The 24,445-nt window shown below is 41.3% G+C and overlaps 1 protein-coding gene across 2 annotated transcripts in view; it reads left to right on the top strand.

The window, feature by feature from the left end:
• Window positions 1–24,445, top strand: part of atp2a2b (ATPase sarcoplasmic/endoplasmic reticulum Ca2+ transporting 2b) — a 43,095-nt gene that overhangs the window by 11,068 nt on the left and 7,582 nt on the right. For both annotated transcript variants that reach the window (XM_030065925.1, XM_030065924.1), the window contains exons 6-19: window positions 12,059–12,139; window positions 13,029–13,114; window positions 13,787–13,942; window positions 14,901–15,042; window positions 15,249–15,415; window positions 20,195–20,283; window positions 21,211–21,313; window positions 21,478–21,609; window positions 21,777–21,896; window positions 22,239–22,457; window positions 22,649–22,772; window positions 22,882–23,093; window positions 23,464–23,684; window positions 23,828–24,030. In XM_030065925.1, the coding sequence (XP_029921785.1) occupies window positions 12,059–12,139; window positions 13,029–13,114; window positions 13,787–13,942; window positions 14,901–15,042; window positions 15,249–15,415; window positions 20,195–20,283; window positions 21,211–21,313; window positions 21,478–21,609; window positions 21,777–21,896; window positions 22,239–22,457; window positions 22,649–22,772; window positions 22,882–23,093; window positions 23,464–23,684; window positions 23,828–24,030 (2,055 nt within the window). The remainder of the gene's footprint in view (window positions 1–12,058; window positions 12,140–13,028; window positions 13,115–13,786; window positions 13,943–14,900; window positions 15,043–15,248; window positions 15,416–20,194; window positions 20,284–21,210; window positions 21,314–21,477; window positions 21,610–21,776; window positions 21,897–22,238; window positions 22,458–22,648; window positions 22,773–22,881; window positions 23,094–23,463; window positions 23,685–23,827; window positions 24,031–24,445) is intronic.

Below are 24,445 nucleotides of genomic sequence, written 5' to 3'. Positions count from 1 at the left end.
GAGGACTGTCTAGAATCTTACCCTCCTCGCCACTTTATCTTTGCCTTTATCTCTCCATTTTTCAATTTAGGTGGCTTTTTTAATTCAGGTCTATCTATACCAAACACAGTTTTTATTTGATTTATGACTTTTGGCTCTTTGTGAAGCAGAGTGCCTCAACAAAACCTCTTCAGCAGAAAAGGGCTGTTGCTTTCTCTTAATCATTGTAGGGTGTTTCTTGTATTTTTTAATACTTTCTTCAAAAGGCCTTCATAGCCTCTTTTTACAGCTTGATCAAGTACAGTGTTTCTCAATCAATAAATGAGGTACAATGATAACTCTTTATATGAACATGTAGCACCATTAGTAACACTTGAATTGACATAACTCTGCAAGACCTTTTCACAGAGATTAAGTGCTAAAAATGCAGTGTGTCTGCTCAGTACTGATAGTCTACTCTGCTGTGGTCTCCTCTGTAAAGAGGATGGCTAATGAAGAGATTAGGCGTATTTATAAATGTTTCATCTCTTTTGCCTTCGCCTTTCTGTATCTGTTTTTGTATCTGATACGCAGATAGGGATGGACATTAGTTAAATGTTGCTGTCTTTTAGTAAAATCATGTCTGGAAGAAATAAGAACAGTTGTTGTGACACAAAATATGGTGTCTATGTTCAAGAGAGAGAGTGATCTGTCACAAATTCAGACATGAAACAAATAAGAGAGTATTTTTATTTATTGCCTTCTTACTGCTTTGTCATATTTAATACCAGAGTTATTTGATTTTTTTTTTTTTTTTTTTCAGAATGAGGAGATAGGCATTATTTTGACGATAACTTAGCCAAACTGTTGAAATTTGGAAAAAATGCCAGGAAAACAGTTGGCCTTATTACACTCATAAGTATTAATTGCCTTGACAAGCTGACTGAAAGACTTCACAAAGAAACAACTTGAGTTGGAGCACTGCCTTCGCTTATCTCCTTTGATATGGGGAACTGTAGAAAATCATTTTATTATATTATATCATTTTATCGATGCGGACAGTAGACACCAGTAAGTACTCTTCATGTGAGGCATGCCATCACTGGTATGGGCACATGTGTCCTTGTCAGGTAAGCAGGAAATTACTTTGTCGGACTTATTTTTACGCTGATATGTGTTGGCAACAAAGCAACACAAGTTGTTGTACACTTGAGTCGCAAAACACACGTGCCTGTTGAGTGGGAGATGTGCTTCCCTGTCTGAGACACTGAGAATTTACTGAGAGGACAGGTCATCATTTCTGTAAACTGTATTTTCTTTTCTGTAAATGCAGTCATCAGCAGTAAACATGTTTCCTTACACACACTGTCTACACACAGACACACAAAGCTGACGTTAGGGTAGAGTAGAGGGAGATGTGAACTAGAAAAGGTGCAAGATGAGATGGGTCCAGGATCGAGTTTTTGCATTTCAGGACATTTCTTTATTTTGGCAGCTGTCTTATGTTTCTGATAGCGTACGTGCTGTCAGGGTATCAGGGTACGAGATATATGGGTAATAAGGTCTTTAGATTGATTTTGTATTGGTAAGGTCTGACACACAACCAGGTTACAGTAAATAAGAGTTAAGAGGCCTAAAATTAGAAGAGATCCTCTCAGAATTCCTAAGTTTCCCACTGTCTTCCTGCATCTCCCAGTTTCCAGTAACCTCAAGTTTAGATTTGACCACACATGTTTTGCATTTTGCGTCACTGTTCTTCATCCCTCGTGTCCATGCCTCGGTATTCTGTTTTTATGTCTCTGTCTTTGGCTTTCTTGGTGGTTGTCTTCCTGTTTTTATGTCTTTAACTCTTGCTCTCACTTTTTTTACTCTTTCTTTTGTACTTTCTCTTGCTCTTGTCTTTCTTTCACTCTTTATTTCACACCCACTCGGTCTTTATTATCCAGGCTCCCGGGAAAGGCTTAGTTCTCCTTCCCAGATAAAAGGTCAGAGTAGTACAGTCACAAAAGAGATTTTGTGTTCTGTGTTTATGCCGTGTCAAAAGCTGAAAGAAAGGGCTGCGGGTTAATCCTAGTCTCCCTGCCTCTGAAACCATCCAGAGTGAAGGCAGGATTGCACTGCTTTCTGACCACTTTGTTAAGTAGCCTACACTGAGCTTGTAACCGGTAGGATGACCTTCTGCTTCAAAAACAGCCCGACTTGTTCAAAGCGTGTATTCAGCAAGGCACCTGACATGTTCAACAATGATCTTGGTCCATGGTGACCTGACAGTATAAGTTGCTGTGGAGATTTTGATGTGAGCATGGGAGTGTTTCCAGTTAGCCACATTTCCATGAGACATAGTACGACTGCAGTCCCAGTAGGACCCCTGATTTGTAACCAGTAGGGCTTGACATTTCTCCAGTGTTTTTTCTTGCTCTTGTTTGCCAGCGAGTTCACATTCCCCATCACCACTGATATCTCTTGTGTTTCTCTGTTAGCCTAGCCTTCAGCTTAGTGCTGGTGCTGCATTAACTGCACCTGACAATCTGCTTCCTGTTGACATTGGCACGTGCATACCCAGTGTACGTCAGTGTTAGTATGGATGGAGATGATTTCCGGTACTGTGCCCGAATGCTTGTGTGGACAAAGATTGATTTAGTTTTAAAATGCCATTTTTAAACAAATACGCACTAGTGTGGATCAAGTGTGAGCTATAGCCCCATAACTCACTACCTGTGAGAGTGAGCTGATTGGCTAAACAGGTTGCTTGACAAATATTGGGAAAGAATGTGAGTTTGATTTCCACTACCATGGATCTGTGAGCAAAGGAAATTAGCATGTCGACAACAGCTAGTATAGTCCAGTAGGTTTACTCACCTGAAGAGCTTTGTACACACACATACATGCAGAATCATGAGTGTGTATGCATGGGCAGGGAGACCCAGCAGTGCAGAGGTGAAGCATGAAGAGTGTTGATGATTTATGAGTGTAATGCTAAGCTGTAAAGTGTTATGTCGGAGCAGGCATCTGGTTTACATCCTCTGAGTGCTTTTAGATGTGGAGCTGTGATACTGTGGCCACCGCAGGCACAAGCTGCTCCTGCAGAGGAATCCTTGTCAAGGAGCTGGTGTAGCTCAGTGTTCATTGGGTGTGTGTATCACTGTAATATGCTTGTTTGGTCCTTCTCTTTGTGTATACAGTGTCTTTTCAGTCACATGCACACATCCTTCTCCTTTCTGAAGAGTGAGTCAAACCTAAGGGCTGCTGTCCCAGACTGTCCAGAAGACACCCATCCTCCTCTCATACATTTACAAAGATGCTCTTGTGCGACCCTCCTAGACTGTTTGTTTACTTGTCGTGGAACATGCTGTATTTTGGCTGTGTTGTGCAAACACTTTTTTTTCATTGGCCATGCTTTGTTTTTGTTTGTTTTGCTGGGCAGAGCCCCAACAGATAGGATTTTGTCTTTTTGCATCAGGGGAAAAGTTCTCCTTTTGGTGATAGAGCTGCCAGCTGAGTGGAAAAGGGTCCAGCCAGGGGGCATCAGGGGCCATGCTCTATCAGATTTTTTTTTTAATAGTCATTTTGTTGGTGTTAGCAGGCCTAATGTCCTAACAATAATTTTCTAGCTGTGGTATATTGAAGAAAAATCCTGTTTATTGTAGTGTGCTGTTGCTATACACTATCATTTTTTATCAATAAAGACAGAGCCCTTTATATACATCACTTCCGTCTCTGATCCCCCAGTCATTACACACACACTCTCACTGTCATAATCTGGATATGCAGTACTTTCACACTCACATTGGCTTTTCTCTCTGTATGAGAAACACATACAGCCCTATTGTAAACAGAAAATCCTGTTGAAACATGTTAGAGGTTAACAATTTAGTTAAGCTGAACCACCACACCCATTCATCAACCAAGCTTGATCACCCAAAACTTAAATTCAGCACAATTTGAGAATAAAACTGACTTTTTTCAATAAACTCGACTTGATCTGCTCGGACCATCTAGCTTGATAGCCTGCAGATTGTTTTGCTTTCCTGCAAGCCGATCGTTTTTTGTGTAACATTATCTATTTGTTGACTGTTCATGAGCACATCCACTGCCATGCATTGACTCCGCCGGAATGACGTCCTTGGGACTGAAATGACTTTGACAGCGCACACACACACAAGGAAATGAGAGTCACATCAGCAGGGCAGGGGCAGTGGCAAGACGAGGCATGCCTGACACTCCAATATCAGTATGAAACATTACACAACATGGAAACTAAATGCTGTTAAAACATTTTTTTCCACCCAAGAAGTAGCTAGGTGAATGTATGAGCTCACAGATAAAAACCCTGTGAATTCAAAGAGGAGCCAAGCTGGACAGGTTGAAGAGAACAAAGATAAAGTGAGGCAAGTGTACAACCTGGACTGATCTAGGGATTGGTTTACCAGCAGTTTCTTTTGCAGTTGTTGCACACTTTGGTCCCATAATTTCTTTAAAGGTTATGCTTTATAAATAGTGCAGTCGTGTGTTACAGTATTAATAAATTGTCTTTTCTTCTTTGCCACAGTGCTTATCACCCTGCCTCAGATTTTCCTGCCACTGTTGAATAGACAGGGTGGGCCGCCCTGCCTAGTAGAGCTGCACCCCACCTTAAAGAATTAGTTTTGCAGGGCTTTTTTTTTTTTTTTTTCAGAGCTCCAGGCTTGGACACTAATCCAAAAATATTTTGTTGGGGATGAAGCAATATGACAGAACGCCTATCTTGTACTATAGAGAACATTACAAGAAGAGACTTAGTGAGTCTCAGCCTCAGTGGCCATGTTTGGAGCATGACATTAAAGGTGAGGAGCATTTCTTGCATCATGCAGATATCATGAATCGAATGGTGCAGGGTAAAATTAAAGTTCAAGTCTCATGCAACAAAATTGGCCCACACAGATTTTATTACACTCGGATTTTCTTCCGAGCATCTGATATGATAATGGTGTTGCTCTTATTAATAGCAGCATTTGTTTATGATATCTCGCAAGGCAGCTGTGTTTCAGAGAGGCAGAACAGCAGTGCCCAAAACCTCTCACGACGGTGATCCTAATCTTAAAAGCAGAGCTGTCATTTTTATTTACTTGCTTTTAATACTGCGAATAAGAACCCATTATCTCAAACTGCCAATATCAAAATGTGCTGAGCGGCTAACCGAGATGCTAACAGCCACGATTACTGCTGATATTATTGTAGAGTTGAAATATTACATGGTTTACATGCTGTTTCAGAGACGCCGCCATGTAAACAATGAAAACATTGAATGAAACATCTTACCTCGAAGCCTCTGTCAGACTTTCACCTTTGCGGTCGGTTTGATGATGTTGCGATAAGGAGCGAGGAAAACGGAGCCGTGAGCGCTGTTTAGTGACCCCCTCAGGCACTGTAAACACTTCCATGGTGGTGAACTGTTGGGTTTAAAGGGGAATGATGTTTATCTACATAAAGAACCTGAAACCTTGATATGTTCAAAAAGTCCTTGAAACAGCACTGCATTACTTAAAAAATATGAATCTTCTTACTTGCTCTGCTTATTGACAACTGGTGCAAGGAGCTTTCCTCTGCATATTTTTTCTAGATTTCTAAGCAGCTAGAATTTGCAGCACTCTCTCCTACACACCCCCCTTGGGACATATAAACATCATTTATTTGTCCTAGAAATGGAAAATGGCTAGAGAGAAAAATTCGCATACTGCTGTCGGTCAAGTGTGAAGTTTTGTTGTGGGTCAACTTTACTTTCATCAGATAAGTCCCCTTTTTAGAAATGAGGCAAACTGCAGCACTAACATCATGTATCATGTAATCAACTCACTATTTATTTATTTTTTTGAACCTAGACTGAGAGCTTTTACCACAATATACAAAACAGAATACACAAAATTAGTAATTGGCAACGGTAATTATTAGAGAATCATGGCGTGTCCAAATGTAATCTTGTAAAATTTTGTTTTTGGCTAGAAACTTGAATAAACACAGTTTTCCTGTGATGTTTTTCTCATTATGTAATCATTTACAGACATAATTGTGTTGTTGCTAATCCTTCATTGCCTCACTGTCCCACTTTTAAACCACTGACACCCTGTAGGGTTGTAGAAACCAGAGTTTTGTGAGTTCACTACACTTGTGCACTGACTTTCACTCTCTTTCCGTCCTCTGTCCCGCGGCTTTGTTTAATCTTGTACCTCCTCATTGGACAAGAGACACTTGCCCTGTTGCCAAAGTGATGACCTTGACCCCTGTAGCAGCAACATCCTGTGCATAAGAAATCAAACACACAAGCCTGGCCTTTGTTTCTCGCTCGCTTTCGTGGTTTCTTCACTCTTGCCGTTGGATGTATGTCGCCCGGTTGTGTACCCCTCCTGGCATGTACTTTTATCTTTACTTCAGTGTGAAAAGCCGTGTTCAACGTTCATTTTATCCTGTCCTAGGGGAGGAGACAGGATGTAACGTTTAGAAAGGGTACAAATTCAATCTGATAAATAATTTGTGCTCCAGATGGCCACTCTTTCCTCTCTTGTGTTTAAAGAGTGTAGGATAGTCTGTCTTTTCTCCTCACCCAAACCATTCCTCCCTGCCTGTCTTGTCCTTGCGTCTCTTTTTTTTTTTTTTTGTTCTGCCTCTCAGTAACAACTTATCTCATACTTTTCTCTCTATCTTTCTTTCGGAAGTTATATGGAATACACATTGTGATGTATATTTGTGTAAGCTATGATTTAATGCTGTGATCTTTCCATTCATGAGAACGGCGGACGAGTCCCCCAAGCCATGGAGGACAGTGTGAAAGGCCTCAGGAGGCTGTAAGCCTACGTGCTATATCAACAGGGAGTCCCTGGGAGAGAAAATAAACTCCCCTTAGGCATCTGAAGTTTGATTGGACCCCCCATGTAGGATAGATGGGTGCTATGCCTGGAACCATAAGATGTAGAGTGTGCTGTTTCACGTTGTGACGTTAAAATGACCTCAAGCATTTCATAAGAGCTGACACTTGAATCACACAGATCTTGGAAATATGGTTAATGTTAGGTGAGTTAGGGATTTGGATCCTGGTTTCGAGTAAGAGGATGAAAGGAGGAATGGGGATACAGATTCTGGATAGGGTATGTAAAGGGTCCAGCTTGGCCTTTGCAAGCTGATTGAGTGTTATCACTAAAGTGGATGCAGCCTGACATTTGTCCTCCACTCAGGGGAATGGATAACACAGATAAAATCCTTTTGTTCACAAGGGAGAAGAAAAGGTCCTTATCCTAGAGGCTGTTCAGTTTTTTCCCAGAATGATGATGGAGAGCTAAAAAGAGCATGTATGATGGAAGAGAAGATAACGTAACTCTGAGTTCAAACAGCTGCAAATTTTTGGGAACTGCGGCAAATAATTGCAAACAAACTATCTTTTCGTGCAAAAATGGAGTAGCTGGTAGTGACACACTGTAAATTACAGAGGCATTGGCAGTATTGTGTTGTTTCTCTGTAAAATCGCCCGATATTTTGAATTCAAGCTGGGACAATGTGTTTATCTTCCGATTTGATACTATTACGATACTTGGGTGCTGATTTGATATGTATAGTGATCCGTAAGTATTGCGATCCAATATAGCCTAACAATTTATTTAGATTTATGTTTTTTATATTATCCCTACCCTAACCCTAACCCTAAAGATAATCACAGCTTTCTGGAACAGATCATAATAGGTTTATACACTGACGTCAAGTTTCAAAAAATGAAATGGCTACTATGGGGGCTAAAACCATCACACATGAATAAAACTGGACTCATTGAACCTGCAAGAGTCTCAGCTTTCCAGTCAAACCCAATTTATGCAACTCCAAGACTGTTTAGGCCCCAATATGCAGAAATACACCATAAATCAGACCAAAATAACACATTTGTACTGCATGCAAACAACTTCATTGCTTTTACCCCAATCTTTATGGAATTAACTTAGGGTGGGCATGTCTGCAAACATCGAACCCATTTTCATTCAGATATCTTGAGGTCACAGGTCAAGGGACCCCATTGAAAATGGCCTTGCCAGATTTTCCCTTTATTAATTTAGCCATTTTGCCACTTTTAATCGGCCGCTGGAAGGGTTTTCTCTGAAGTGGAAACAGGCAGTGAGTGCGGGTTATCAAAGCCAGAGCAGCATCAAAGGTGGAGTTGTATGACAGTTTGGCCAACAGCTGTATCACTAATGACCTCCTACTTAACATGGAGCGTCTGTATCATTAATTGAGCTATTATTAGCCAGTTCTGAATCCTATCATTGAAACCTGATACTGTTCACAGTCGAAGCAGGTTCATCATGAGAATGAGCACTGTTTGCTTGTGGAAATGAAGATTTGCAACATGCTGGAGGCTGTTTTTGATTAGGAAATATTTTTTGAAAGGCATCAGTTCTAAAGTGAAGCTTTCTTTGACAGATCGGGCAGGTCTTATTTGAGAGAAAGTTTTAGGTAACTCCTTTATTAGGACCCTTGCCATGACGTTGAATAGCTTCTCTGAATTTGTTCTTAGTGCTACCCTGCTCTCATTGTCAGTGAAAATAGGTTAGTCTACTCTGTGACCTTCTTTACCAGCCCGAGGTGTATAATGGGAATATGTTACACTATTACTTTAGGGTAGGAGTTTTTCTTATCACAGTGGGGTTTTTTATAGGATGCCTCCCGTGGGGCCTTGAATCTTTAATATGTCCGGTGACTTGTCTCTTTCTGTGTTCGTCCCCTCTTCTTTTGTGGTCTCCCTCATCCTTGTTCACCTAAAGAGTCTCCTGGCTGTGTAGGTTGATCTGGTTTGGAGGCAGGAAGGTGACTATAAAGTGGTTTTGACATGCCCTAGTCAAGAAAAGGACCAAATTTGGTATTGCAGCTGGTATAGTCCAGGAGCATTAACACGCAACATGAACTCTGCCTATCAGCATCACCACATGTCGCTTGCAGTAATAGCGCTGAATTGTCAATTAGTGTAAGTCTAAGCGAGTTGTGAAGCACTGCAGTTGTTTTGGTTAGCTATTTCTCAAGAAGATATTCTTCACTTTGGCCTCTGTATTCATGGCTATGAGCCATTATAATTATAAACTCATGAGAATGGTGGGAATGAATGAAGAGTGACGACAACAAGGACAGATACTCGGTTTCCATTCCACTCCCTGTAACCTGGAATGGATTCCCCTGCCTTAAAACTGAAGTTTTTAACACCCCCCCAACCCTGAATCCAGCAGCACATGTTGTACAACTGATCAAAATAGTTTTCCCATTTTTGGACGTGCATTTCGCAGGTCTCATCTAATCCCTCTTCCCCTTCTCTCCTCTCCTCCTTCCCCCTTCTCTTCCTCTTCACTCAGAAGGGCACGGCGGAGGCCTAAGGGTTGGTTTACATGTCTGTCACCACTCTCCCCTCTCCACAGAGGGATCTCTTCAGAGCCTCCGGTTCATTACTTTATATTGCTTTTACCCTCACCCTTTCAAGCTGTGTGATGTCTGCTGCTGGAAGCTGAAAGTTAACTTCAACTTTGGCATAGCATTTGCATTTTCTTTTACATCTACTTTTACAACACTGTGGACTCATAGCCCATCTACTTAATATTTAGTTTAAATTACTACTAATAATATTTAATTCTCTGTTATTAATGTGAAGAGGTACGTTTGCTTGTGTTTCCTGCCCGATCCTGTAAATTTGTAGAAAATAAAAACCAAAAAGGTTGAGCATGAATCCTCCTTGCATATTAACAGCCTCTCAAAATACACAAGCAGAAATTGAAATACATTATTAAGCTGGGTAAGTAAGTAATTAAGTTTGAAAGCAAGACTCAAAACAATGATGTGACAAATTTTCTCCGGCATGCAACAGTTATTCATTAAAAAAAAAAAGTATTTGTGTTTTTTTTTTTTTTTCCTTACATTTGTTTGGGGAATACCTGTTTCAGTATTTTTTTTTTTTTTTAAATAGCCTCGTTAGCTTCTGTAGCCTGAAAGTTGAAATAAACAACTTGATAAGGATGTTTACTCATCAGTCTTTTATGAATATTTATTTTTGACACCAGAAGGAATATATATATATATATATATATATATATGAAAAAAAAACTTTTTCAGAGGGTGAGCAGCAACAACATTATGGAGTTGCTAAGTGAAAACAACAACGTAAATGACTAAAATATATTTTTATTTAACCCAACAAAAGACAGCAATAGAAATAAACAGTTAAAAATGAACCTAAATTTACCCGCCCTTTCTCCATCAAGGTAGACAACCTAACAAACAATTATGCTGCTTTCAGAGGAAGTCAGACGGCAGATTATCCCTCTTGTAAATTTTTAACCTCGGTGATAATACAGCGTTCACAGTCTAACCTTGGGAGAAATTAATGCTTTCAAGAGGAAGAAAATCTGAATTTCCTTCACGGGGAATACAGAGGCAGAGAGCGTCCAGCGGTCCTGAGGTGACTCAGTAAAGGCTTTGATGGTGAAATTTGATAGATGATAGTCTGACGTCCCACTGCTGTGAAGGCAGCATGGAGCTGCAATACAAACTGTCCAGCTACAGACAGCTGACAGAAACTCTGCCGTTGCTATGGAAACGATATCAGTCTGGCCCAGTCTCATTGGTGTAAACTGTCAGGTTTCAGAAATGTTTTGACCACGTGATCACACATGTGAAATTAGTGTCCCTGGAGTTTTGACAGACAGAAAGTTTCACACCTGCTTATCAACGCCCTGTGGCCTGTTGTGCTGGCATTACTTATCAGGATTTTTCAGGAGAAATGTGCAGAAGATGTATTTGCAATCCTCATTTTTTTGCAGTTCTCAAAAGTCAGTCCTTTAAAGCCCCAATATTTAGGAAAAGTAATGGAACAATGACATCATAGCATTTCCAGTGTTTGAGACTTTTAAATTTAAACTCTCACAGTCGAGTTCCTTAAGCCTATGGCCTTTCTCGGTTTAGGAGAAGAAACTTCACCAAAATCCTAATATAAAAATGGATTTAAAGGCTGTGCATGGGGTTTTACATGGCATGTGTGGTGCAGAGATTTCAAAAAACAGACCTTAGGTGTTAAAAGATGCAACTAGTGACAGAGATGCTCATTTGTCAGGTGAAATGTAGACGGTGTAGACCCTGATTAAAAGGAGAGCGTTTCTGTTCCCAGAGACACACATACACACAAAAAAAAAAAACTTGACTCACTAATGTCTGGTGTAGATTTGAGGTACATAAAATATCACTCGGAAGCAGATGTGTATCTGAAAGCAGATTTATGCCGAGCTCTAAAATACTTTTTCTTCAATCAAGCCACTCAGCTGAAAGTTTATCAGTTCTTTCTATCTTCCCAGACTGGCTCCAAACTGCACGTGAAAACACACACACACACACACACACACACACACACACACACACACAGGCCTGCAGTTTGATACCTTGTCAGCCCAAGCTTATAAATGCCAGCGGCTTTAATAGGCCCTCGTGCTTATCCGTATTCTGTAGAGCAAGGACTTGTTTGGAAGTTTGGGGTTATTTACATTTTACATTTGTTTTACTGGGAATCACTAAAGCCTTCTGTTAGTGGAAAGAATGAGCTGCAATCTATTTCCGTCCTGCGCTGGAGTTGAGTGGAACATTAATAATTTTTTGATGCACGGCTCCTGTTCAGCTGCTCTCCAGCACATAAGTTGAGTTTGATTATTTTATTTTTTTTGAAGAAGCATGAGTAGGATTAACATAGCGATTGTTTCTGGCTCCAAGTCCTAAGTGTGTATAGTTTCTCGCGCAAGTCTTTATCTTAGTGTTACTCGTTTCATGGTAGTTCTCAGAGTCATCATGACTAAAGGAGCATCCTGTCTTTTTCTCTTCTTCTTTCTTCTTCTTTTTTTTTTTTTTTTACACAGAACATTTACATGGTTGCATGTCTCACTAATTTAGAGCGTCACGCTTTTATCCATAGTCAATTGTGTTTGTAAATATTCATGGTAGGTCTAATCCAATTATAGGAAGTATAAACACATCTGTTGTCCACTGAATTAATAGAGCATTTTAAATGGTCAAAGGGTACTTAAACGTTTCCCCTGCTGCTTTGTCTTTTTTTTTTCCCCAGTCGGTGATAAAGTTCCTGCAGACATCCGGCTGACCTCCATCAAATCAACCACCCTGAGGGTAGATCAGTCCATTCTTACAGGTAAAATGATTTCCTTTTTGTGTAGAGCCTTTTGTATTTGTGTCTCACTCTTGTCCATCTGTGCCCCTGTCCATTATATCCAATTGTGTATTTTGTGTGTTTATACAGTGCCTTCCTTACATATATACATGTACAGAGACATATTACTCTTTCATTGTCTCTTCTCCCGCCTCTGTTTTGATGTAGCCGATGAATAGCTCTGAGGCCGACTCACCTCTTTTGATCAACTCTGACACAGCAGGACGAGAATAAACAAATAATTTTCCTGGCTCCGTTTGACGCACAAGCCCTCATTATACACAGCAGTCATTCATTTCTGGTCAATACAAAGACACACAAAAGGACGGCGGGATGGGTGTGTAGATAATTAGACAGAGGTAGACGGAGGGGTAGATGAAGATAAGGAGGGAGTGTATGTTTCAGGGTGGATAATGCAGAGGGAAGTGGTTTATGAATCTGCTCCTTAAATCTCTTGTCTTGCTTCACTGCCTTAATTGGTAGCAAATTCCAGGGGATATTTTAGTGTTTCAGCTGTTTTTCTGCTCTCTTCTCTTCTCTTCTCTTCCCCATTCATGGCCATACAGTCTGTCAAGATCTGCCGGCCTTACCCCATCAGCCCAGTGCAGACCTCGCACAGCTGATTACACACACACACACACACACACACACACACAGTGCAGACACACCATCAGACGTCATGGGGATTCAAAGTCAGCAGCAGTGCAGCATTTGGTAATTGGCATGCCTGCTCGGTCAGCTGCAAAGTCTTTTCCACACACATCTGCCCCGAGTGTCAACCAACCATCATCACTACAACGTCGGGAGTCACGTCTCTCCCCCCGTTTTCTCCCTCTCTCATATCTCGTCTTGTCTTTTCTCCTTCCCGCAGGAGAGTCGGTGTCTGTGATCAAGCACACTGACCCGGTTCCTGACCCTCGTGCTGTCAACCAGGACAAGAAGAACATGCTCTTTTCTGTGAGTCACTCAGACAACCGTTAGAGGCTGTTCAATATTGCTCTCCTGCTTTTGTTATTCCAGCCTCTCCTCATCTTTTCTGTGACGGTGACTGCACCTGTGAAGGGCCACAGTGTTCCGCCATGTTATCCTTTTCATCCTGTTACTGTCTCATCCCTCTATTCCTGTCATCCCTTTTTTATGTTGGAATCATGCTGCCTCTCAAACATATTGAATTTCCCATTTATCTCCGCACCTCCTCTCTCTCCAGCATGTGACAAAACATGAAATAAAAGTGCATGCCTTACACTGTGGAGTGAAAACACATATTGGAGAGAAGATATGCTCAGCATTCGATTAGCAGTTTAGTAGCCCCATCTCCTCCAAATGTGTTTGTGCATATTTCAGTTACAAAAGAAAATATTATTCATGCTACCAGCCTTCCAGATAAACATAAAATGTGGTAAATAAGAGTGAATCAGAAGCCACAAACGATCACAAGCCTGTTTTCCAATGTTTGTTTTGGAATTATACAGGGGATGTATTGACTCTTGTGGCATGTTGATTCTCCTCTCTGTGTATTCTTTGCACATCCATGAAAAAAGTTGTTTAACTGGTTTTACCCCTATACTCATTACCTCGATCTATATATTTCCTGTCCTCTGCACTCCTCCCTTCACCTCTGCACCGCAGGGCACCAACATTGCAGCTGGCAAGGCCGTCGGTGTGGTGGTGGCCACCGGTGTCAACACAGAGATTGGCAAGATCCGAGATGAGATGGCATCGACAGACCAGGAGCGCACGCCGCTGCAGCAGAAGCTGGACGAGTTCGGTGAACAACTATCCAAGGTGACTTTTTGGATTGAACACAAGCAAACGGCAAGAAGACGCGGGGTTGTCTAGAACAAAGCAGAAACTGTGTAAACCTTGGGAACTACAGTGGCCACAACCAGTGTTTTCACTTCAGGGGCGGAGTGTCTCTTTTCTTGATGTTACCCTTAGTAATCACTGGAGGCATGAGATGTGTGAAAAATATAATCTTTCCGAAATCTACTGAACATTCCCCTGGTGAAGTGAGTTAAACATGTTGCACTTTTTAAAAGAGAATAAATGGAGGCACTGTCACAGATGATACACAGACTGACCACCAACACAAGAGAACTGCATGTTATCAGAGTCAGAGACCCGGGTCTTACTGAGCTGCTCCACGTTATCATTAGAGGTTGCATTGAGTAACATTATGAAGCATGCAGTTAAAAATGAGTATTGGGCAAAGGTAAAAGTTTCTTATATGTTCAAATGTAATCTTGTAGAATTTAGTTTTTTAAAGGAGAAAAATGTTTTCAGCAATATAAAAGATATCAGAGAGGGAATTATGACCTGTTTAACTTCCTAACACTAATACTAACTAATAACTAACATTATGCATTGAGCAGGATTTGCTTGGAAACATAATGTGTTTGTATCGTTCAAATCTGCAATAAAAAATGTTGATTTTTTTTTTTCCCCTAAAAGAACACAAAGCAACAAAGCAAAACTGACCTACTTATTTGTATTCTTTTGTATATTTAATATTGCTCCTAAATAAAACACAGAAGGATTTGTCATCCAATTAATCGATGGGATAATCAAATGAATAATCTAAATAGAATGATATTATACTTGGTCATTTCTCCTCCAGTTTTCTTCCTTCACATCTTCAGCAAAAAATAATCTTTTAGCTTTTTCATTTGTATCAAAGCGCTATAAATATTAATTTCGGTTTTTATATTATGATAAAGCGTAATTAAATGTTATCTCTTTCAAGGTTATTTCTCTGATCTGCATTGCTGTGTGGATCATCAACATCGGCCATTTCAACGATCCTGTCCATGGAGGCTCCTGGATCCGCGGGGCTGTCTACTACTTCAAGATTGCAGTGGCTCTGGCAGTCGCTGCAATCCCTGAGGGTGAGCAGCACAGCGACACAAACGCAGACATACTTTACCCGCTCGCTGCTCTAATGCTGCACTCCTCGTTATTACTGAGGTTAAAGAGTGGATTGTTATCGTAGTACCTCCATTACTTTCTCTCTGTCACCATCTTCTCTCCTTCTCATCTTATATCTTTCTTCCCCACTTCTCCCCGCTTACTCTCGGGCTGTTCCTCCCTCCAGGCCTGCCTGCTGTCATCACCACCTGCCTGGCCTTGGGAACACGCCGCATGGCCAAGAAAAATGCCATCGTCCGCAGTTTGCCCTCTGTGGAGACTCTTGGCTGCACCTCTGTCATCTGCTCTGACAAGACCGGCACGCTGACCACCAATCAGATGTCCGTCTGCAGGGTGAGTGAACAGTGGACAGTGGAGGGAGCGATGTGCAGGTGGCAGGAAGGAGGAAACCTTAGACCTCATACCACTGGCATGTGGGACAGAGATGGATAGTGGATTTAATATTTTTTTATGTGAAAAAAGCTGCAGCAACACTCACTACCAACCAGAGAAAGAAGAGATGTATCTGAGTGTTTGGGCTTTTGCGGTAGCTGAGTAGTCCCTCCAACTTTACTAAGAAAAACAGTCATAATCCTAGAGTCACTAGTCACAAATATCTGCAGTTTAAAAGATAATTTGCACAGTTTTCACTAGCCGTCAAAAAGAAATGCAGACAGAAGACTTTATCATCCAAAAAGTGCACCCCAAAATGAAAATTCTCATTATCTACTTTCCCCATTTCATTCAGAACTGATGGCCATCATCCATCACACAGCAAGTTTCCCCCAGTGGCTTCATCTAATCTTTCTCACAATTGGTTGAAATGAACTGAGTCTGGCTGTTACGAGTTTTAAAAAGACGCTCATCAGATTGATAGGAGCAGTTTGTTCAGCGTAATTCAAGTATCCAATTTCACTGTGAATCTGAAGAGCCAGGATTTGCTCCATAATATATCCTTACATTTATTATTACTTCAATGTCTTTTTCCTTGTTGCAAAGCAGTCATTTTGAGTCATCTTTGTCACCTGAGCAGACAGCACAGCTAATCTGATTTTTTTTTTTTTTTTTTTTTTGTCTTTAAATGATGGGTTTATCAAGGAAACAATGAAAATGTGCAGTTACTAGATGTTGGATGCATAGTGTTGGATATTGGGCATATCAGATTTGTTAGCAAGGGATAGTTAACTAACCAGGTACTGTTGATATGTGGTTAACTAGCTAATACACATGAGCAAAAAATCAGTTGCATTCACCAGTGAAGACATATTTCCAGACAGGTTCCAGACAAGATAAACAGCACTAATCCACATCTTTTTGATACTGCTCTGAAAGCTGAGGTTCACGTTTTGAAGCACTGCTCTCAGATGTTTCCAAGATTTGGAGACCTCCAACAGAACCGCTAGAAAGTGCGTCACTTCACCTGGACACCTTCAGGGATTTCATTAGTGCACTTGACAGGTGATGTGTGGGCTAAAATAAGCGTTTGTTCCCATCACACTCGGTTAACGTCACATACATACTGGCTGTTTTGACTCTGATCGTTAATAACCACCACCTTTTCCGTGAGTAATTTCTCACCTTGGTTGGTAAATTACTTGAGATATAAGTGCTTCATCAAAACACCGGCACAGTTGTCCAAGGTCATTAGAAAGTGACAGCTCCCTTGTCATAATGTGCCCCATTAGGGACAGACTGCCAGTACATATGCAGATATCCAGGTGCTCATTGCAAAACGACAGAAAAAAATAGGCTTGGTTAACTCTTGCACACACACTCCACTTAATTAAATAAAATTAAATAGCCTTCTTAATTGATCTATGCTAACAGCTCAGTCCTCCAGATAGTAACTCACAGGTAAATAAAGTAGAAAGGTAAGCATGCAGACATGGTTTTCCTGTTCGACTGAACAATAGAGCAGGTAATATGTGACCGACGCAGCTTTGAACATGGTGTGATTAGCCGTGGGATGCAGTGTACCTTAGCATTTCTGCTAGGGTACACTGCATCCCTTAATAGCCCGAATGGATACATCCAGCAGGATAATGTGCCAAGTCACAAAGCATGCATCATCTTGGGATAGTGCCAGGAAGTTGTCTTAACCACACTGACCTGCACAGATGCCATATTTGAGCTACATGCAGCATCTTGGGGATGAGGTGGAACAAAACATTCGTAGCCTGAATGTGCTGGGGGGGTTACAGGAACTGAGTGACACTGTCAAGTCAGCGTGAACAAAGATCACCATGGACCGTTTCCAGCACTTTGTTGCATTCATGCCTCAGAGAATTGAGGCTGTTCTCAAGGCAGAGTGGGGGGGTGTTTACCTGCTATCAGCCAGGTGCACAAGATAAAACGGACACTGAGTGTTTACCAGCCTCTTCCAGTTTCTCAACGCAGCTCCTAACTCTGTCGCAGTTGCTTGCAGGGCAGTGTTCACCCGAGGCTAACAAAGCTCTCCCATGCTGACCGATGATGCTCTGCAGGACCTGAACTTAGATGAACACATCCAATTCACCTCGTGTTTAACAGAATTAGTTCATCTTGATGTATACTCGCTGAAATTGCTGCCAGCAGAGTATGACAAATGAGTATGTAGCGACAGGAGTTTGGGTAACACAGTCAAGGACAAATTGGCTGAAAAATAAATTACCAATAGAGCATCTGAGATAAATCGTCGTGTGTTAGAACAGGTATGTATCTTCGGGGCTGAAGTGGCACAGCACCATATTTAAACAGGATGGATCCAGTGGCCCCACGCAAATCAAGCTGGAGAGCTGAGTTGTCAGTGTTTACTTTGGGCGATCTGGTTCTTAAATGCTGTACCTGGAAAGAGCAACTGCTGGCTACTTTTCTTGTTGTCCAAGAACAGTCTGTTCGAGTGTAAACTTTTCACTGAGCAATAAAACAAGCCTGACAGCCTTTTTGCTGACAGTGGGGATTTATTCCCCGAGCAGAGCTGACGTTGAATGGCCCATAACGGATAATGATGGATTTATTTGTATATTGGCAAGGCTAACATGATATTGCAACATGTAGGTTGCAAAAGCCTTGTCTTGTTTTGTCTAATTGATTGTGTGGCATTAAATTGGATTGATTAAATGTATTCATCAGCCCAGCCACTGGATACTCTTGGTGAATATTTTCCTTTTTATCCCTCTGAGCATGAATAACCTCAGGCTCCATGAACTATTTTTAGTGTCAGACAGTATGTACCATCTCCCCCCCTCCTCTTCTTGCTCCTCAGCTCTTGCTTCCCCTCAGGCACTCTGTTGCTTTTTTTTTTTCTCCTTTCACATCACGCTTGTACAGTAATTTCTCTTTCTCCCCCCTCTGTCCCTCCATCCCTCTCCGAGCTATTCCTCTTCCCCTCATTCTTGTCTTTGTCCTCCACTTCCCTCCTCCTTTCTTCGCTCCTCGCTCCATTCTCCTCCCCTTCCTTATTGAGGCAGCGTGCTGATCAGTATGCAGTAGTTAGTCACTTGCAGCAGAACCAGCAGTAGAGTTGCATAACTGACCTTGTGTTAGAGATTTTCTTTCTCGTACATGCTCTATCTCTCTCTCTCTCTCTCTCTCCCTCCCCTTCTCTTGTTCACTGCACATAATTTTTTTTTTTCCAAGTTGATGTCAGCCCACATCAAAAGGAGCTGAAAAACTGCCTGACACTGTAGGATGCTGTTCCCGGTTATTTGATATTTAATGACGCAGAGCCCCGTGCTTTGATCCATCTGCAGCATCCAGGCTACCCCTGTCCGAATAGGGTAATACTAAAATTAGGTGTCCCGAATGGCGGAATGTTTTTCTTGAATTCCTGATTTGCTCTTGTGTTTTGGGATGTGTGTGTGTGTGGAACGTTCCTGACATCACTGATCTTTGTAGATTGCCCCGGGAATCACAGCTGGAATACCAGCTCAGCATTTTATTCACATATTTTCTCTCTTCATCCCTCCTGTAGTCCTCTATCCTACTACTCTCTATTGCTTAAGAAATAAGTGTGTTTTATGTCATTTTCATGTGTGTACCAGTGAATACGTCTTTCTCCTCCTCCTTGTGTGGGTTTTGATCCCGTTCATTCCCACATGACATCCTCGTGTCTGTCGCAACCCAGATAAATGCCCTCGTATCGTCGTCTCTGCTATAGGATGAGCAAAATGTGCCGCAGAACCTCGTATCTCTACAGCCTTCGTCTTACAAAACAGCCTCAACCTTTTGAATGAATGATAAAACATAGTTCCATTGTGGCTTTCTTTTTTTTCTATTGACAGTGCTTAAAAAAGAATAGACTTAGGCACATGCCAACCAAAACTATTCCCAAAACATTACATCATTCAGAATAAACTTGGCCCAACCAGTTAATTCTCTTGATTGATGTCCTTAGCTTATCTGTTTAATTAACGATGCTGTTTCCACTTCAGACGCCGTAACTGTTTTCATGCTGAGTCCATGCAGAGTGATTTTGGGTCTGTCTTGTTGCAGGGTGACATTCATTGAGCCTCCCCACCAGAGTGCTCAGTATCTGCTCTGGCTCAGCATCACTGATGTCACTGTTGTACCTGTTCTATGTTCTGATGAACTCTTCTTGCTTCAGTTTCTGCTTTGGCTGAGTGTAGTGTACTGCCACCTGCTGGATGCAGCGTGAGACTGTCGGCTTTTCCCATCTACGGGATCAACATTGGGCAATGGATATAAAGATTTTAACCACAAATTGAAGAGCTCATTTGCAAAAACAGATATCTCCATTTGAATTTATTAAACCTTTTTAAACTTTTTTGAATTTTATTAGAATTTACTTTATATTTATTTCTATTTTTTATATGTTTATTTAGCCTGGCATAATGTTTATTATCCTAAATCATGCTTTGTGTGTGTGTATGTATATGTGTGTGTACTCCAAGCAGTATCAGTGAAAAAGGTGTATTCATTTTAAGAATGGCTTTTATCTGTTTTTGCAAATGAACTCTTCAATTTTTAATTTTATATATACTAGATCTAAATTATCCAGGTGTCCATTCTTACTTTCACGGCAAGATTTACACATGCACAAGGCATTTGCCTGTTGAAAGTTATGAGTTATGTTATGTGTTGTATTAGTATTGTGTATTAATGGTTTTTTTTTATCCTTTTTGTGTGTCCTAGATGTTTATAGTTGACCAGGTGGAGGGCGATAAGTGCTCCCTGAAAGAATTCACCGTCACTGGCTCCACATACGCCCCCGATGGAGAAGTGTGAGTATTCAGTCTGACACACCTGACTGCTGCACTGATGAACTGATGAACTGCTGTACTGATGCTCTAACAAGATGAGCCAGTTCATATTTATAGGGAAGAGATTTTTTTTTTCCTGGAGAGGAAAATTCTGTCATAGACCTGGTCTGCACTAAGACATATAAATTTGAGGACCTCTACTTTTTTCTCTTTATTGGCCTTTGTTCACACTAACATGTCTGGATAAGATAAGATAAGATATTCCTTTATTAGTCCCACGGTGGGGAAATTTCACGCATTACAGCAGCAGAGTGGATAGCAAGATATGATGCAAAATTTACATTATAAACAGTATAAACAGATAATAAATAGCAAAAAGCAATATAAACATTCTAAAAAGGAATATAGAAAAACAAAATAGAAATATGAACAAATTGGATAGATTTTAATATGCTGGGGTAATGTTGTAGTGTGTGCGGGGAAAACAAGAGCTGTCATTTGAACACATTCAGGCTCTAAAATGACGTGCAGTTACTTTTAAAACGTGTTCAACTTCATTGTTTCCCAGCCAAGGAATTGTTGCTTGCTTTTATCTGTATTGTCACTTGATCTTGACATCCTGTTGGCAAATCATGCATTGAGCTAACTCACCACCGCCGTCTGCTGAGGCAGGCCAACACAGCTAGGACGACACTTCCGGAAACACAAAAATGTCATTTAGGTCATGAGTCAGGGGAATATGCCTTTCCAAGAGAGTAAATGTCACTGTTTTGTGTCTGTATTGAGCTTATCAGAGTGGACTGGAAACTTCTGAAAACAGTGTAGTGTGAACAGAAAGCAGAAGGCACATATTGTGTAAATGTGTTATTAAAACAGATCCTTTTCATGTGGTCTTCAATCAGCCCTGGCTCACTCGCTGCCTCCTGTTTTCCTCTGTGCTTTGTTTAGGTTCCATGATGGCAAAGTAGTGAAATGCTCGCAGTATGACGCCTTGGTGGAGTTGGCCTCTATCTGTGCTCTCTGTAACGATTCCTCTTTGGATTACAATGAGGTTTGTAGTGCAGTATTTTTTTTTTTTTTTTTTTTTGCTTGATCGTTGACTCTTTGCCCTTGAACGCAGGCCTCTCTGGTTGACTGGTTTTGTGCGGCTTTTTATAGTGAAGATTAACCATCTGCTTTTTTCGTTTCTGTCCATGTTTGTGTGTTTCTCTCCAGGCCAAAGGAGTTTATGAGAAAGTGGGTGAGGCCACAGAGACGGCTCTCACCTGCCTGGTAGAGAAGATGAATGTGTTTGACACAGATGTTAAGGGCCTATCCAAGATTGAGAGAGCCAACGCCTGTAACTCTGTACGTAACCTCAATTCCTCAGAGTCAGTAGCGTGCAGTGCAAACAGATGTAGAGTAACTGTGTGGGATGTTTGTTTTATTTGATTGAAATGAGATAAACCACAGTAAATAGACAGATTCTGTTAGAGTACTCAACTGCACTTCTGTTCATATGCTTTCACCTGTAGGTCATCAAGCAGCTTATGAAGAAGGAGTTTACCTTGGAATTTTCCCGAGACAGGAAGTCCATGTCTGTATACTGCACCCCTAACAAGGCCCGCTCCTCCATTGGCAAGATGTTTGTCAAGGTAAGGCAAACACAAGTCAAGTATTTCCCCAAGGTTTGACTAGCATCTGTAACCGACATGAAACACTTGGAAGTAACTGGTATTTATGGGATTTTGTTGACAAATCAGGTAATCAATTTAAATAAAAACATCAATTTTGCTCCTCCTCCTTGATCTTTCTCTTGTAAATTAGTGAAATTGTTGTTGGATTGTTTTTTTTTTTAAGCTTCTCTTGTATTTCAGTGGTTTAGTGACGTATTTTTCATTAAGATCACCGTTGGCATGTTTTCCCTCATCATATTGTGTTGTATTTCTCTGATCGAACCCTGTTTTTTAAATTCTCTTACCTCTTCTTCTGCTCAGGGCGCCCCTGAGGGAGTGATTGACAGGTGCACCCACATCCGTGTGGGCAGCAACAAGGTGCCTTTGACCCCTGGGATCAAGGAGAAGGTGATGTCAGTGATCAGGGAGTACGGGACAGGCAGGGACACCCTGCGCTGTTTGGCTCTGGCCACCCGAGACAATCCCATGAGGAAGGAGGACCTGGTGCTAGACGACTCGGCCCGTTTCATTGATTATGAGGTGAGACTTGGACAGACTGATGCTGTTGCAGGCTCCACTGTCCTCTTTTAAAAAACATTTTTTAAACATTACTTCTGTTTTTTTGTACTTTTGATTTTACTAACTGTAAATAACGATATAATAATAATGACTGGATGAATTAATCTGAATGTTTTGTCTGGTTCTGTTTTCTGTTTCTTTTCTTCATCCAGACTGACCTGACGTTTGTCGGCTGTGTGGGCATGTTGGACCCTCCCAGGGCAGAAGTGGCAGCCTCTATCAAACTGTGCCGATTGGCCGGCATCCGAGTGATCATGATCACTGGAGATAACAAAGGTACGCAACAGATCAACATACCAATCAAACACACAAGCACTGGCGAAAGCAGAGCTTGCACCTTTCGAGACGTCCTAAGGAGTAAACAATCTGCCCTCCTGTCTTTCAGGGACGGCGGTAGCCATCTGCAGACGTATTGGCATTTTTGGCGAGGATGATGACGTTTCCAGCATGGCTTTCACTGGCCGGGAGTTTGACGATCTGTCACCTGCAGCACAGCGGGAAGCTGTGGTCAAGGCCCGCTGCTTTGCCCGTGTCGAGCCTTCCCACAAGTCCAAGATTGTAGAGTTTCTGCAGTCCTATGATGAGATTACTGCTATGGTAAAAACAAAAAAAAAAAGTTGATCCTTAAGTACCCATGTTCCAAAGCATGCTATAGACCATGGTATAATTCCTTAGAAAATAAAACATGGTCTTTAGCAAAGTTCAGATTTGGTATGTAATCTATGTATCACATGTTTTTCCCCTTCGTATAACTTTCACAGCATCAAATAATTGTTTTGACCCATGTTACTGGCTGTTTCTAGTAGGGAATTAGAAATACAAATTAGATTACATCAGTCTTAAATAAATTTTGTCATGATTCCCAAATTGTGTCTCATATTTCTGGAAAATTTAAATCACTGAACACAGGTAATTGTAAATGATATGGATGTTATATCTTCCCTGTTATTCTGCGTTTTTCCTTCAGACTGGGGATGGAGTGAACGACGCTCCTGCTCTGAAGAAGGCTGAGATTGGCATTGCGATGGGATCCGGCACAGCAGTGGCAAAGACCGCCTCTGAGATGGTGCTGGCTGACGATAACTTTGCCACCATCGTAGCCGCGGTAGAGGAAGGGAGAGCGATTTACAATAACATGAAGCAGTTCATCAGATACCTCATCTCCTCAAATGTCGGAGAGGTCGTCTGGTAAGTTAGACTCCTTCATACAAATACACACACTCTGTTCTATGTACAACTCCCTCCCTTGTAAATACATACATGAATGCACATATGTTGCCTTTACTGCACAGTGTTTTCATATTCTCATAACCGCATCTCTTTCTGTGTAGTATCTTCCTGACTGCGGCGCTGGGTTTCCCTGAAGCCCTGATCCCTGTTCAGCTTCTCTGGGTCAACCTGGTGACCGACGGTTTGCCTGCCACTGCCCTCGGCTTCAACCCCCCCGACCTCGATATCATGAACAAACCCCCTCGCAACGCCCGGGAGCCCCTCATCTCCGGGTGGCTCTTCTTCAGATACCTGGCTATCGGATGTGAGTGGGGAAATTGTTGCTTGAGGAATCTTTAAAAAATAAATAGAGGAGGAAGGAAATAGTGTTGGAAGTAATGTGGGCCGGTTTTCTTTTAATGTCATGCTTTTTTTTTTGTTTGCATTTCAAGTAAGAAAGTGAGTAAAGTTAATACATAGAGCACATTTAAACACATCTCAAACTGAATGCTTTAGGACAATAAATACAAAATTAACAGTGAAAGTAAATCAACAACAAGGTACAAATACAAAGTTATAGACAACAAATTAAAAGATCAGTGGCACAAGAAGGCCGGTGAATAAAAATGTGTGTTTAAAATGTGATTTAAATACAGATGGAAGGAGCACATCTAATGTGTAACAGCAACTGGCTCCACAGTTGTGGTGCAGCGACTGCAAAGGCTCTGACACCTTTTAGG

The sequence above is a fragment of the Myripristis murdjan genome, chromosome 12 (assembly GCF_902150065.1).
Source record: "Myripristis murdjan chromosome 12, fMyrMur1.1, whole genome shotgun sequence".
Taxonomy (NCBI): Eukaryota; Metazoa; Chordata; class Actinopteri; order Holocentriformes; family Holocentridae; genus Myripristis; species Myripristis murdjan.
The sequence above is the reverse complement of the archived record's forward strand: the minus strand, read 5'-3'. Positions and strand labels throughout refer to the sequence as shown.